At 34.4% G+C, this 14,506-nt stretch overlaps 1 protein-coding gene across 28 annotated transcripts in view; it reads right to left on the minus strand.

Annotated features, from left to right (window-relative positions):
• The window catches only part of MIPOL1 (mirror-image polydactyly 1), a 363,261-nt gene that overhangs the window by 181,809 nt on the left and 166,946 nt on the right, over positions 1-14,506 (minus strand). For 22 of the 28 annotated variants that reach the window (XR_002008607.4, XM_019039995.4, XM_019040000.4 and 19 more), the window contains one exon: positions 10,299-10,406. The exons of the other annotated variants lie outside the window; for them this stretch is intronic. Coding sequence is in view for 21 of the 22 variants with exons in the window: in XM_019039995.4 (XP_018895540.4) it covers positions 10,299-10,406 (108 nt within the window). In the remaining variant the exon portion in view is untranslated. The remainder of the gene's footprint in view (positions 1-10,298; positions 10,407-14,506) is intronic. 28 annotated transcript variants of the gene reach the window in all.

Raw genomic sequence — 14,506 nt, forward strand, 5'->3', positions numbered from 1 at the left:
GAACTCAGTGAGTCTGCTATCTTTTATAAATGTCTTTCTAATAGGTTGTTTTTAAGGGCTTTTCTTTAATTCCTATGTTCTCCAGTGGGTTTTTTTCTCCTTTATTATAATGAGAATTCATTTGGAATTCCTAGATCTGAGGTTTTTGTCATTTGATAATTCTTAAAAATGTTAGTCCTAGTTTCTTTGTATCTTGCCTTTTCCCCATTCCCTTTGCTATCTTCTCTGAAATTCTGAATAGATTTATTTTAGCTCTTTCCCTCTGTCTTTTGTGTCTTTTAACACCTCTTTTATAATTTTCATGTATTTGTCTTTCTGGCTTCCATTTTCATACTTGCTTCCGATCTTTCAGTTTACTAATATTTTCCTAAACTGTTTGTAATCTGCTGTTCAATCTATTTGCTACATGTTTAATTTTGGTTATTTTATTTTAAATTTCTATAAGTTCAATCTGGTGATTGAATTAGATTTGACTAAACATGATTGAGTGGATTTTAAGTCATTTTTAGTCAGTTTACTTGCTCTTGTTTTTAAGCCTCTCTTTTTCCTAAAAGATAATAAACATGTTTATATCATATTGTGACAGACATTAAAATATCGGAACTATTTGTTGAACTATATGATTTTGCTGCCATATGTTTTTGCTGACTTTCATTACAAGTGCCTTTTTCTCTTATGCGTTTTCTGATTTCATTTTCTGTGAGCTCAGGGTCTTTGAAACTTATATATAGTAATTATTAGATGCTTAATGTGAAGACAGTTTCCTTTGGTCTGTTGTCTATGGGCACCTTCAGGGCAGGACCAGTCAAATTAAGTCCTCGGCTTTTAGACCCACACATGCAGCAAAAATTCAGGCTACCTATGTGGTTCTAAACTTGCCCGAAAGCTGGCTGTGGATAATAAATTCTCAGAGATTTTTCCCCCTTCACAGTCAAGAAAGTCAAGTTCCCTTGCTATCTTATTTTTATGAAGGGCTTGCCTTTTGTTCACCTAAACACTAATGGTGTGACCATCAAGAATAGTAGTTTCAGAAGAGGATCTGTCATTATAACACTCACTGGCATAAATGCGCTCTTAGTTCTAACTGCTATCTGTCTTGCCCTTGCAGCCACTAATACGGAAGATCAAATTCACCAAGATTTGACAAATTTATTCAGAGTGAAAGATAGCTTCGGGCAATTACTTATTTCTCATGGTTTTTTTCCTTTTTTTTTTCTACTTTCTTTGAGGCCTTTGCAGATTCCTTATTTTATGGCTTTCTCAAGAGTATATTTTTAAACAACTCTTAAAATATAAATTATCGGGCCAGGCACGGTGGCTCACACCTGTAATCCCAACACTTTGGCATGCTAAGGCAGGCGGCTGAGATCAGGAGTTCAAGACCAGCCTGACCAACATGGAGAAACCCCATCTGTACTACAAATACAAAATTAGCCAGGTGTGTTGGCGCATGCCTGTAATCCCAGGTACTCGGGAGGCTGAAGCAGGAAAATCGCTTGAACCTGGGAGGCGTAAGTTGCGGTGAGCCAAGATCATGCCATTGCACTCCAGCCTGGGCAACAGGAGCAAAATGCCGTCTCAAAAAAATAAATGAAATAAAATAAAATAAATAGATAAATAATCACTGTCCTTTTTCATTATTTTTATAAGGAGGGTCACTCAAGATACCTATATCTTCTTACATTGCAGAAAATGCAAGAATTAGCAAAGGTTTTTGAGTAGAAAAGTGTCACCCATGTTTCAGAGTGATAGCTGATGGCAGCGTGACAACTGCTTATGAGATGAGAAACTGAGGACGAAATAATTAGTTAGGAGGGTACTACTATCATCTAGATCATGAATTTAACATAGGATAGACAATAAAAATGGCAGAGAAGTCTGGGCACAGTGGTTCAGGCCTGCAATCCCAGCACTTTGCGAGGCCCAATTAGGAGGCCTGGCTTGAGGCCAGGAGTTTGAGACCAGCCTGGTCATCATAGCAAGACTCTTGTCTCTACAAGAAATTTAAAAATAAGTGGGGTGTGGTGGCATGCACCTGTAGTCATAGCTACTAAGGAGACTGAGGCAGAAGGATCACTGGTGCCCAGGAATTGGAGGTTATAGTGAGCTATGATCATACCACTGCACTCCAGCCTGGGAAAAAAGAAAGAGCCTGTCTCTTTAAAAAAAAAAAAAAAAAAGGCATAAAAATAGGAAAGAAATAACCACCGCATTCCTGTTAAGACTGAATGCTGAATTGCTTTTTGGTAGGGGAAAGCTTGCGAGGATATGAAGATTATATCAACTATCTTAGCCTACATGCCTACAAGGATGGTAGTACCATTAATTGATAGATGTTAATAGACCAATTTGGCAGTAAATAATAGAAAACCATAAAGAATGATTTAAAATATAAGGCTATTTTATCTTGCCCCCCAGAAAGTTGCTGATGATATAGTTGCTTAACGTTCTGTCAGTGGCTCATTGGCTAAGAGGTTCAATGGTGTTACAGCCAGCTACCCTTGGCCTTTGTCTCATGACTATAAAATGACTGCTGCAGTTTCAGACAGCATGTAATAAGAAGGGAGGAAGGAGTGATGTTTACTTCATCTGCCCTTATCTAAGGAAAACAAAAACTTTTACAAAGATGCCCCTCTTTCCTCCTCCCCTACTGCTGCAGATTCGCTTTTATGTCTCCTGGTAAAAAGAAAAGCTGAGAAAGTATTTAACTTTTCCAGTGTCTATAGCAGAGTCATGCAAAGGAGAGTATGACTGGAAATAAATGTTGAGTTATAAAGTCAATAGTGTTTGACTCAGGTCCTGACTCCTTCCCGGGTAGAAGGCTTACAGAGTCAAATTAGGCATTTGGTTTCAAATTTGCTGTGGTTAAGCAGACATTAAGATATTCAAGTGGAAGAGCAGACATAGAGTCATTAGGACAAAAATGATAGGTGATGCCATAGGAAAAGATTAAATTGAGAAGACTACAAAAAAGAAACATCAACTGCTGGTGAGAATATGGAGCAACAGAAGCTCTCATTCATTACTGGTGGGAAAGCAAAATGGTACAACTACCTTGGAAGACAACTGGCAGTTTCCTATAAAACTAAACATATTTTTACGTATGATCCAGAAATTGCACTCCTTAGTACATACTCAAATGAGTTGAAAACACCTGGGTCCATACAAACAAAACGCACATGGGTGTTTATAGAAACTTTATTCATAACTGTCAAAACTTGGAAGCAACAAAGATGACTTTCAGTAGATGACTGAATAAATAAACTGTGGTATATCCACACAATTAAATGTGATTTAGCTGGTGCTAAGAGTTTAGCACCAGCAAACCTCTTAGCCCATGAGCCACTGACAGAACATTAAGCAACTATATCCTGATTTTTTTTTTGAGCGAGAAAAAAGCCCTATATTTTAAGCACTTTAAAAAAAGGAGCTATAAAGCCATCAAAAGATATATGGGAATTTTAAATGCATATTACTAAGTTATAGAAGCCAATATGAAAAGGCTACATATTCTATAATTCCAACTATATGACATTCTGGAAAAAGCAAAACTATGGAAACAGCAAAAAGCTGGTCAGGAGGGATGAACAGGCAGACCACAGAGGATATTTTGGGCGGTGAAACTGTCCTGCATGATACTATAATGACTACATAACATTATAAATTTATCAAAAGCCACTCAATGTTCAACACCAAGTGAATTCTAATGTAAACTATGAACTTTTGGTTATAATGATGTATCAATGTAGGTTCACTAACTATAACAAATGTACCACTCTGGTGCAGGATGTTGATAGTGGGAGAGGTTGTATGTCCGTGGGACCAGTGAATATATGGAAACTCTGTGTTTTACAATTTTGATGTGAACCTAAAACTACTCTAAAAAGCAAAGTTTATTTTAAAAAATAAGAATAAGGAAATAACTAACCCAGAGAACATTTATCCTTTAGAAATAGATGGAAAAATAAGCACCACCAATTAAGACTAAGTAAGGAAGAGCAAACAAAGAGGAAAAAAAATGGAGATATGGTGACAGAAAACTACAGAAAGCCAGTCACAGGAGTAACTGCCTGTAACTGCCTACTTGGCAAGCTGAGGCAGGAGGACTGCTTGAGCCCAAGAGTTTGAGATCAGCCTGGGTAACGTGGTGAGAATGAAAGAAAGAAAGAAAAGAAAGAGAAGAGAAGAGAAAAGAGAGAAGAACAGGAAGAAAGGAAAGAAAACTAGTGTGTCAAGAGGGTGGGACCCAACAAGACTGAAATGAGCTATTCTTCTTAGGTTGATTGGGATGTAAAGATAATACATAATAAATATCAAAGTTTTATTAACAATCAGAGCTCTTTCATAATCTAAGGAAGATTCACTTTCAATGGAATTACATTGGACTGTTCCAATCGTAGGAAGGAAATGTGTGAGTAGGAAGGTAAATTAATAAATTAAAAAGGAGGCTGGGCATGGCAGCTCATGTCTGTAATCCCCGCACTGTGGGAGGTCGAAGCGGAATGATCACTTGAGCCCAGGAGTTTGAGACCTCGTCTCTACAAATAATAAAAAAATCAGCAGGGCATGGTGGCACATGCTGTGATTCCAGTTATGTGGGAGGCTGAGGTGGGGGAACCACTTAAGCCAAGGTGGTTGAGGCTATAGTGAGCTGTGATTGTGACACTGGACTCCAGCCTAGGTGACAGAGTGAGACACTCATCTAAAAAAAATTATAATAATAATGAAAATAATTCTTAAAAAGGGTAGACAGACAGCCAAATCATGAATGAACTCCCATTCACAACTGCTACAAAAAGAATAAAATACCTAGGAATACAACTTACAAGGGATGTAAAGGACCTCTTCAAGGAGAACTACAAACCACTGCTCGACGAAATAAAAGAGGACACAAATAAATGGAAAAACATTCCATGCTCATGGATAGAAGAATCAATATCGTGAAAATAGCCATATTGCCCAAGGTAATTTATAGATTCAATGCTATCGCCATCAAGCTAACATGAACCTTCTTCACAAAATTAGAAAAAGCTACTTTAAATTTCATATAGAACCAAAAAGGAGCCCACATAGCCAAGACAATCCTAAGCAAAAAGAACAAAGCTGGATGCATCACGCTAACTGACTTCAAACTATACAAGGCTACAGTAACCAAAACAGCAAGGTACTTGTAGGAAAACAGATATATAGACCAATGAAACAGAACAGAGGCCTCAGAAATAACACTACACATCTACAACCATTTGGTCTTTGAGAAACCTGATAAAAACAAGCAATCGGGAAAGGATTCCCTATTTAATAAATGGTGTTGGGAAAACTGGCCAGCCATATGCAGAAAACTGAAACTGGACCCCTTCCTTACATCTTATACAAAAATTAACTCAAGATGGATTAAAGACTTAAACATAAGACCTAACACCATAAAAATCCTAGAAGAAAACCTAGGCAATACCATTCAGGACACAGGCATGGGCAAAGACTTCATGACTAAAACACCAAAAGCAATGGCAACAAAAGTCAAAATAGACAAATGGGATCTAATTAAACTAAGGAGCTTCTGCACGGCAAAAGAAACTACCATCAGAGTGAACAGGCAACCTACAGAATGGGAGAAAATTTTTGCAATCTACCCATCTGACAAAGGGCTAATATCCAGAATCTACAAATAACTTAAACAAATTTACCCCCCGAAAAACAAACAACCCCATCAAAAAGTGGGCAAGGGATATGAACAGACACTTCTCAAAAGAAGACATTTATGCAGCCAACAAACATATGAAGAAAAGCTCATCATCACTGTCATTAGAGAGATGCAAATCAAAACCACAATGAGATACCATCTCATGCCAGTTAGAATGGTGATCATTAAAAAATCAGGAAACAACAGATGCTGGAGAGGATGTGGAGAAATAGGAACATTTTTACACTGTTGGTGGGAGTGTAAATTAGTTCAACTATTGTGGAAGACAGTGTGGTAATTCCTCAAGGATCTAGAACTAGAAATACCATTTGGCCCAGCAATCCCATTACAGGGTATATACCCAAAGGATTACAAATCATTCTACTATAAAGACACATGCACACTTAAGTTTATTGTGGAACTGTTCACAATAGCAGACTTGGAACCAACCCAAATGCCCATCAATGATAGACTGGATAAAGAAAATGTGGCACATATACACCATGGAATGCTATGCAGCCATCAAAAAGGATGAGTTTATGTCCTTTGCAGGGACATGGACGAAGCTGGAAATCATCATTCTCAGCAAACTAACACATGAACAGAAAACCGAACACCACATGTTCTCACTCATAAGTGGGAGTTGAACAGTGAGAACATATGGACACAGGGAGGGGACCATCACACGTGGAGGCCTGTTGGGGGTTGGGGCACTAGGGGAGGAGAAATACCTAATGTGGATGATGGGTTAATGGGTGCAGCAAGCCACCATGGCATGTGTATACCTGTGTAACAAACCCTCATGTTCTGCACATGTACCCCAGAACTTAAAGTATAATTTTAAAAAAAAAGGATAGAAAGGCAATATATATGAATTTTCTTATTAAGTTTGATGTCTACATATTTATATCTAATGCAAATTTATTTTAAAAACATTATATGTTTAAGGCTGGGCTTGGTGACTCATGCCTGTAATCCCAGCACTTTGGGAGGCTGAGGCAGGCAGATCACTTGAGGCCAGGAGTTCGAGACCAGTGTGGGCATTGTGGCAAAACCCCGTCTCTACTAAAAATACAAAAATTAGCCAGCGTGGTGGTGCATGCCTGTAATCTCAGCTACTCAGGAGGCTGAGGCCGGAGAAAGACTTGAACCTGGCAGGCAGAAATTGCAGTGAGCTGAGATCGAGCCACTGCACTCCAGCCAGGGCGACTGAGTGAGACTGTTTCAGAACGAAGAAACAAACAAACAAAATCACATGTTCAAAAACATGTTCTTCCAGAAACCAATTTCTTAACATAAGTAGATAAAATTTACTTTAAACAAGAAAATAAGCTGTTTTTTTAAAAAAGTAACTTTCAGAATATATACTAGTATCAGTTTAATTCAGTCCCTTATCCTATAGATACCACTGTGTTTTACTTGTTATTAGGGAAAATAGAAAACATAAAAGTAGGAGAAACAGTGCTATGCCTTGCAATTTTTTTTTTTTTTTTTTTGAGACGGAGTCTCACTCTGTTGCCCAGGCTGGAATGCAGTGGCACAATCTCTGCTCACTGCAACCTCTGCCTCCTGGGCTGAAGCAATTCTCCTGCCTCAGCCTCCTGAGTAGCTAGGATTACAGGCACCCACCACCACGCCTTGCTCATTTTAGTATTTTTTAGTAGAGACGGGTTTTCATTATGTTGGCCAGGCTGATGTGGAACTCTTGACCCCAAGCAATCCACCCGTCTCAGCCTACCTAAGTGCTGGGATTACAGGTGTGAACCACCACGCCTGGCCTGCAAAATTATCTGGTGTAATTGCCTCCTACGTTAAAAAGAATGCTTATAAATGATCACCAAAAATCTAATCTTAGTCTCTACCATAAAAAGTCATTTAGAAAAAAATCTCTGGTTATTAGAACAAATAAAGACATTATTATTAAAATGACACCAGATTATTAAAAAGTATTTCCTTACGTGATAACTGATTTTGCCATAATTATTTTGGAAAGTTCCATGTAATCTATGACCATTAATTGTGATTGTATTCCCCCAAATATATCTCTAGAACTGAAATTCAGTGTAATTCAATAAAATAAACCATGAATTGCTCAGTTTTTACCCTACTCAAGTTGAATTTAATAGTGATATTAATAACAGTACTATTTATAATAAAATACTAAAAATATTATTCGCAGACTGAAAGCTTTAGAGACAGTGAATCGTTTTTAAAGAGTTGTTCCTGACACTTATTAGATACTAACTAAATATTAAATCAGTTAACCAAAAAATGATACTTACAAATAAGTTGTAAAAGATAAACATATTGCTCAGAAAGGAGGCAAACTGTTCTCACCAGATAGCTTGGTAGTAAACTTATTATTCATAACTCATATGATAACTTAAAGGTACATAGTGCTATAATTAATGCATCAAATAAAAAACAAAAACTTCCTGGAAGGTAAGAGTAATTTTTAAAAAATAATTCAGAATAAAGCAAATGTTTTATAATTGACCTAATTTTCAGAACAAATTTAGAGCTTCTCATGAGGAAATATGGCATAAAATTAATAAAAAATTATTCAGTCAGTGTTATGCAAGACAGACCATTTTAAAACAAGCTTAAATGAACACAGATGCTTAAAAAAGATTGAGTTGATGAGTTTTAAAAAATTAATTCTTCCTCTCATCTTCACCAAGAATTTAAGCTAGCTTATTAATGAATGTTATGAAGGATTAAAAGACAACAGAAAAATTTCAGACTTTTGCAAAAAAAACATGAGCAACTAGAAAAGATTTTAATATAGTATATTCGTCAGGAGTGAAAATACAGCTACATTGTTTTAAATTAGATAGTAGTCTTCAGTTAGCAGAAATTTCTATCTTATGGGGGTTTAATGTTTGTTTTCAACTTATCTATTTCCAGCCTGGCCAACATAGTGAAACCTCGACTCTACTAAAAACACAAAAATTAGCCAGGCGTGGTGGTGGGCACCTGTAGTCTCAGCTACCCGGGAGGCTGAGGCAGGAAAATCACTTGAACCCAGGAGGCAGAGTTTGAAGTGAGCCGAGATCACACCACTGCACTCCAGTCTGGGCAATGGAGCGAGACTGTCTCAAAAAAAAAAAAAAAAATTATTCCATCCATTTCTTTATTTCTCTCCATAAATAGCAGCTATCATTTCACTAAATTAAACAGAAACACACAACCAGAAGTGCCAGAATAAAGATCATGAAATTAATATATACTTAACAAACTAGAATTTTTATCTTAGGTGCTGTTTTAAGTGGAGACTGCCATATCATATTAAGCCCATTAAATCTGTCCCCTAACACTGACAATAAATTAGCACACATTATGGAAGCTGCTTTTCAAATACTGTTTTCTATTTTGCAAGTATACATTTTAAAAATTATTATTAGTTTTCATAAAATAGTAAATTCCTTGGGGGTAATTAGAAATAATCACAGCAATCTATAATTTGTTCCTTTCTCATGTATTGTTTTCATCTATCTAAAGCAGAAAAGTGCATTAGACAAATATAACAAAGTTATTATAAGCCTACCACTAAGAATATCAAAATGAAGTTAAATACATTTTGTGGAAAAACCTGACTTCCACCAAATCTCATACTTCTTAGACAGATTAAAAATATTTTCTACATTAAAATGTCACCATTTTCCTCAATTTTGGTACATGATTCCAGCTTAGTGAATTACACAGCTAATGCCATGATATTGCTCTGTAATATGCAGCAAAAAAACAAATTTAAGACAGCAAAGTAGAATATAACATTCTTGGTAGCAAATCTTTTCTTATTGTACAATAAAAACAATGATGAATCTTTTCTGTTTCTCATGGATTTCTTTTTTTAAACCTTAACAGGTTAGCATGAGAATGCAAGCACCTTGAGGGTAGAGACAACTACTGTGTACAGGCACTATACTGGGAACTAGGCAAAAGATAAAAAGTAGAATGAAAAGTCACAAGCACCTTAAGAAAAAAATACAATTAGTAGAATTAAAACCATGTCCTTTTTCATAATTACTCGATCTATATTACAATGAGACAGAACTTTTTGTCATGAAATGTGTATTTCACTTGTTTAAAGTTCTAGTTGAATTTATTATTTAACATCTTTCTTTCTCTTTTATTGTAACATTCTAAGTACCTCTTCATTTCCCAAACACGCTCTTCAAACACATATTCATTTCCCAAACACATATTCTTCAAGGACTGTCAGTTCTGTGAATATTACAAGTCCTTTTAAAAATTATTATAATAAATATTGATGCAAAGCAAAGGCCCATGATTTAATTTTTTTTCTTTTAGTATGGTCACTTTTTATTAACTACAAAAGGTAATGATATAAAAAAGAAACAGAATAAACATTTACCAAAAGTTATTAATATACCACCACTCAAAATTCAGAAAATGTGTTGTTTTCACATACACATACATGAAATAAAATAATACCATAACAGAAGGGTGCTGTATCTGTGTTTAAAGAAGGGGTTGTTGGCAAACACCACAGCTCACTTCTGCTGAAATGTACACAACTGATATATGCAGCACAGAAAGCTGGCACCAAGGGCTTACAACCTTAATTTGCCTGCAAGAAGGAACGGAGATTTACCTTCAGAGCACGTTCTTGATTGTTTTCAGCAGTCAGATGTCTCATGTTGTTTGCTGAAGTCTGGTTCTGCTCTTTCAGATGATGAAGCTCCTGCTCTAACCGTTTGCACTGCCACAGGGGAAGAATCCCATTAAGTAAAGGAGTTATAGCATTTTTTTTCACCAAGCCACATGAATTAATGTAAATAATATCATTGTATTCTCTAAAAGACAAGGTTTTTTTTTTTTGCAACAAGAATGGTAAGTAAAAGTAATGTTAAATACAATAAATAAAAGCATTGCTTATAGTATTCTAAAAATTCAATTATAATTTTCAGTTAGTTTATTAATCTGAATGTTATATAAATCACAAAAATAGTTTTATAAAATTAAGGTCAAACCATATTTAAAATTATTTACTTCTTTGACCAAATGGTTCTGATTATCTATCTGTTGGTTGAATAAAAGTGTGCTGCTAAAAATCATATTGGATTCTAAATAAACTACAATATGATATTGTATGATCACATTTTATTAATATTTAAAAATAAAAATTATAAGGTATATGTTCAGAAATATTTCTAGATTTTATGAATATCTAAGGAAACAATTTTATAGGGAAAAAAGCAATAGCCAAAGAGTGCCAAGACTTGGAAATAAAGAATTGAGTGTTTTTAATTTCTCCCATTTTGACCAAATTTTACTTTTAAGTAAAAGTGATTAACAGATATGTGAAATGACCACTTTCACCTATTTGGAATACAAGTAAAGAATATAAGAGAATATAAGTAAAAATAATAAGTTAAAGTTTCAATGAGCCAATAGAAGCATCTATGTTCAAAAAATTTTTGAAATATCTTGCCATTTGAATATAAGATTTCAATATAAATATGTAAAACACTTCACATAATAATTACACAGGCTATAAAATGGGGTGCTGCAAATCAGGACAATAGGAAGACACATGGGGGATTAAAGAAATAAAGTACTAAACACACCATTGAGGAAAACATTAAAAACCATTCCTTAATTTATCTATTTTAAAATCAGAATATTTACAAAACAACTAATAAGGACACATACTGATTTAAGATCTGGAAAAAGTTCTTTCTAGATTATTTGACAAATGGATAATTGTCATAATAGATGAATAAAAAATAATTACCTATTATGTTACAATCATGACGCAGCTATCATCCAAAATGACATTTCTTACTACTCTGATTTCTTCTGCCTCTGACTCAAATCATATTAGGCAGTACGTATCAATATTTCACAACTTTGAGTAATATACAAAATGTTTTAGAAGAAAAAGTCTTACCAGACTCCTGATATTGACTTAGATTGCCAAATGATGTTTGTGTACAAATATGAAATTGAGTATACACACTTCATACATATATAATACAATTATAAAATCAAAACACACTTAAAAATAAATAAAATAACCATAATATCAAGGCATTTCTAATCAACATTAATTTAATTTAGCAGATAGTTTTGTTGAAACTAAATTCTCCAAATATGATAAAATACTGACTCAGTGCAGATTTTTTTACATTGCCATGTCTATTCCATCATCAGCTGTATGATAACTTAATTCGCCTATCACATTTTTAAAAATTTACTTGAAAATTTTGTGACACATATTATGTGGTATTTATTTTCAGGAGACACATGATCTACATATTAAACTGTGTCTCTGTCTTTTATAGCCAGTAACAAAATATTTGGTCAGAATGCAATCAAATCACAGTGTGTGTTACTGAGGACACAAATTATGACCCAAGAAAATGAACATGGCATAGCACTAACTGTACTATCGTGTGTACTCACGATACAGTAGAGATATTCTCTACTAAATTATCCTTTATATTTTCAATTAAATTTAATATAAAATTATTAAGATTAAAATGTAATAACTAAGTAGGACCTATAAGGATTCAAAGGTGGGGCAGATTATTTTGGCTATGGGAGAAAGAATGTTTCATGGAGCTGCTGACATCTGAGTTGGGCTTGTTTTGGGCATGTGATTTTGTAAGCTGACATGGAGAAAGAAGAATACAGGAGAAAAGTAATGAAAGTAGAAACTTAAGAAGTGTATCTGAAGAAAAAGGGGAAGCATGGTCAAGAGTTATGTGACCACCTATTATTTTCATTCCAAATAAATTAGAAATCACCCAGGAATAGGGATTTTTCCAAACTACATGGTAGAAACATAAAAAATTCACTCATTCATGCTCAAGAAATAAATGCTAAATGTTCTTGTAAAATAAATATTTGTAGCATATTTAACTACATTAAATGTTTATTTAAATTTACGTAATCCTATATTATTTCTTCATTTGACATTATCCTTGAAAATCCTAACATATTCCCCACAATTGCATATTTATGCATAATTTCTACTGGTTTGTTTCTTTTTACTTTTATTAAACTCTGCAATTTTGAAATTTATTTTGAAGCAATGGGATTGAACAGTTTATTCATCAGGAAGTGGCATAGTATATTAATTACTGTCACTATAATTTCATAAAATAGTTATAAAGCAGATAAAGATCCTATCCTTTAATCACATCTCAAATTTTATTGATATTCTCACCAAATTAATTTGTCAAAATGTTTATATTTTTAATTGTTAAACTTGTCATTAAAATGATACAGAAAGGGCAGGAGTAGCTATGCTTATATCAGACAAAACAAATTTCAAGACAAAAACTCTAAGGAAAGACAAACAAGGTCATTATATAATGATAAAGTGGTCAATTCAGCAAGAGGATACAGCAATTTTAAATATATATGCACTCAACATTCGAGCACCCATATATATATATAAAGCAAGTATTATTAGAGCTAAAGAGAGATATAGGCTCCAATACAATAACAGCTGGATATATCAACATCCCACTTTCAGAGATGAACATATTTTCCATAAAGAAAATCAACAAAGAAACTTCGGACTGAATCTGAACTATAGACCAAATGGATCTACTAGACAGTTACAGAACGTTTCGTCCAACGGCCGCAGAATGCACATTCTTTTCCTCAGCACATGGATCATTCTCATGGGTAGATCATATGTTAGGTCACAAAACAAGTCTTAAAACATTAAAAAAACTGAAATAATATCAAACATCTTCTCTAACCACAATAGAAGAAAACTAGAAATTAATAACAGGAGGAATTCTGGAAACTACACAAACACACCAAAATTAAACAATATGCTCCTGAATGACCAGTGGGTCGATGAAGAAATTAAGAAGAAAACTGAAAAACTTCTTGAAACAAATGATAATGGAAACACAACATTGACTACAGGATACAGCAAAAGTAGTACTAAGAGGGAAGTTTATAGCGGTAAGAGCCTACAGCAAAAAAGAAGAAAAACTCAAACAAACAACCTAACAATGCATCTTAAAGAACTAGAAAAGAAAGAGCAAACCAAACCCAAAATTAGTAGAAGAAACAATAAAGATCAGAGCAGAAATGAATAAATTTGAAATGAAAAAAATACAAGAGATCAATATAACAAAAGCCAGACTAAGAAAAAAGGAGAGAAAATCCAAATAAGTAAACTCAAAGATGAAAAGAGATACTATAAACAATATGACAGAAATTCAAAGGATTATTAGTGGCTACTATGAGCAACTATATGCCAATAAATTGACAAATCTAGAAGAAATGGACACATTCCTAGACACAAACAACCTACTGAGATTGAGCCAGGAAGAAATCTAAAACCTGAACAGACCAAGAGCAAGTAATGAAATCGAAGCCATAATAAAAAGTATCCCAGTAAAGAAAAGCCTTCGACCTGATGGCTTCACTACTGAATTCTAATAAATATTTAAAGAAGAACAAATACCAATCCCACTCAAACTATTCTGGAAAACAGAAAAAGAGGGAAGACTTCCAAACACATTCTACAAGGCCAGTATTATCATAATACCAAAACAAGACAAAGACACATCAAAAAAAGAAAACTGTAGGCCAATATCTCTGATGCATATTGATGCAAAAATCCTCAACAAAATACTAGCAAACATGGTCAGCAATACGTTAAAAAGATCATGCATAATGACTAAGTGGGATTTATCCCTGGGATGCAAGGATGATTCAACATACGCAAATCAATGTGATACATCACGTCAACAGAGAGAAGGACAAAAACCATATGATCATTTCAATAGATGCTGAAAATGCATTTGATGAAATTTAACATCCCTTCAT

Source organism: Gorilla gorilla, chromosome 15, assembly GCF_029281585.2.
Source record: "Gorilla gorilla gorilla isolate KB3781 chromosome 15, NHGRI_mGorGor1-v2.1_pri, whole genome shotgun sequence".
Lineage (NCBI taxonomy): Eukaryota > Metazoa > Chordata > Mammalia > Primates > Hominidae > Gorilla > Gorilla gorilla.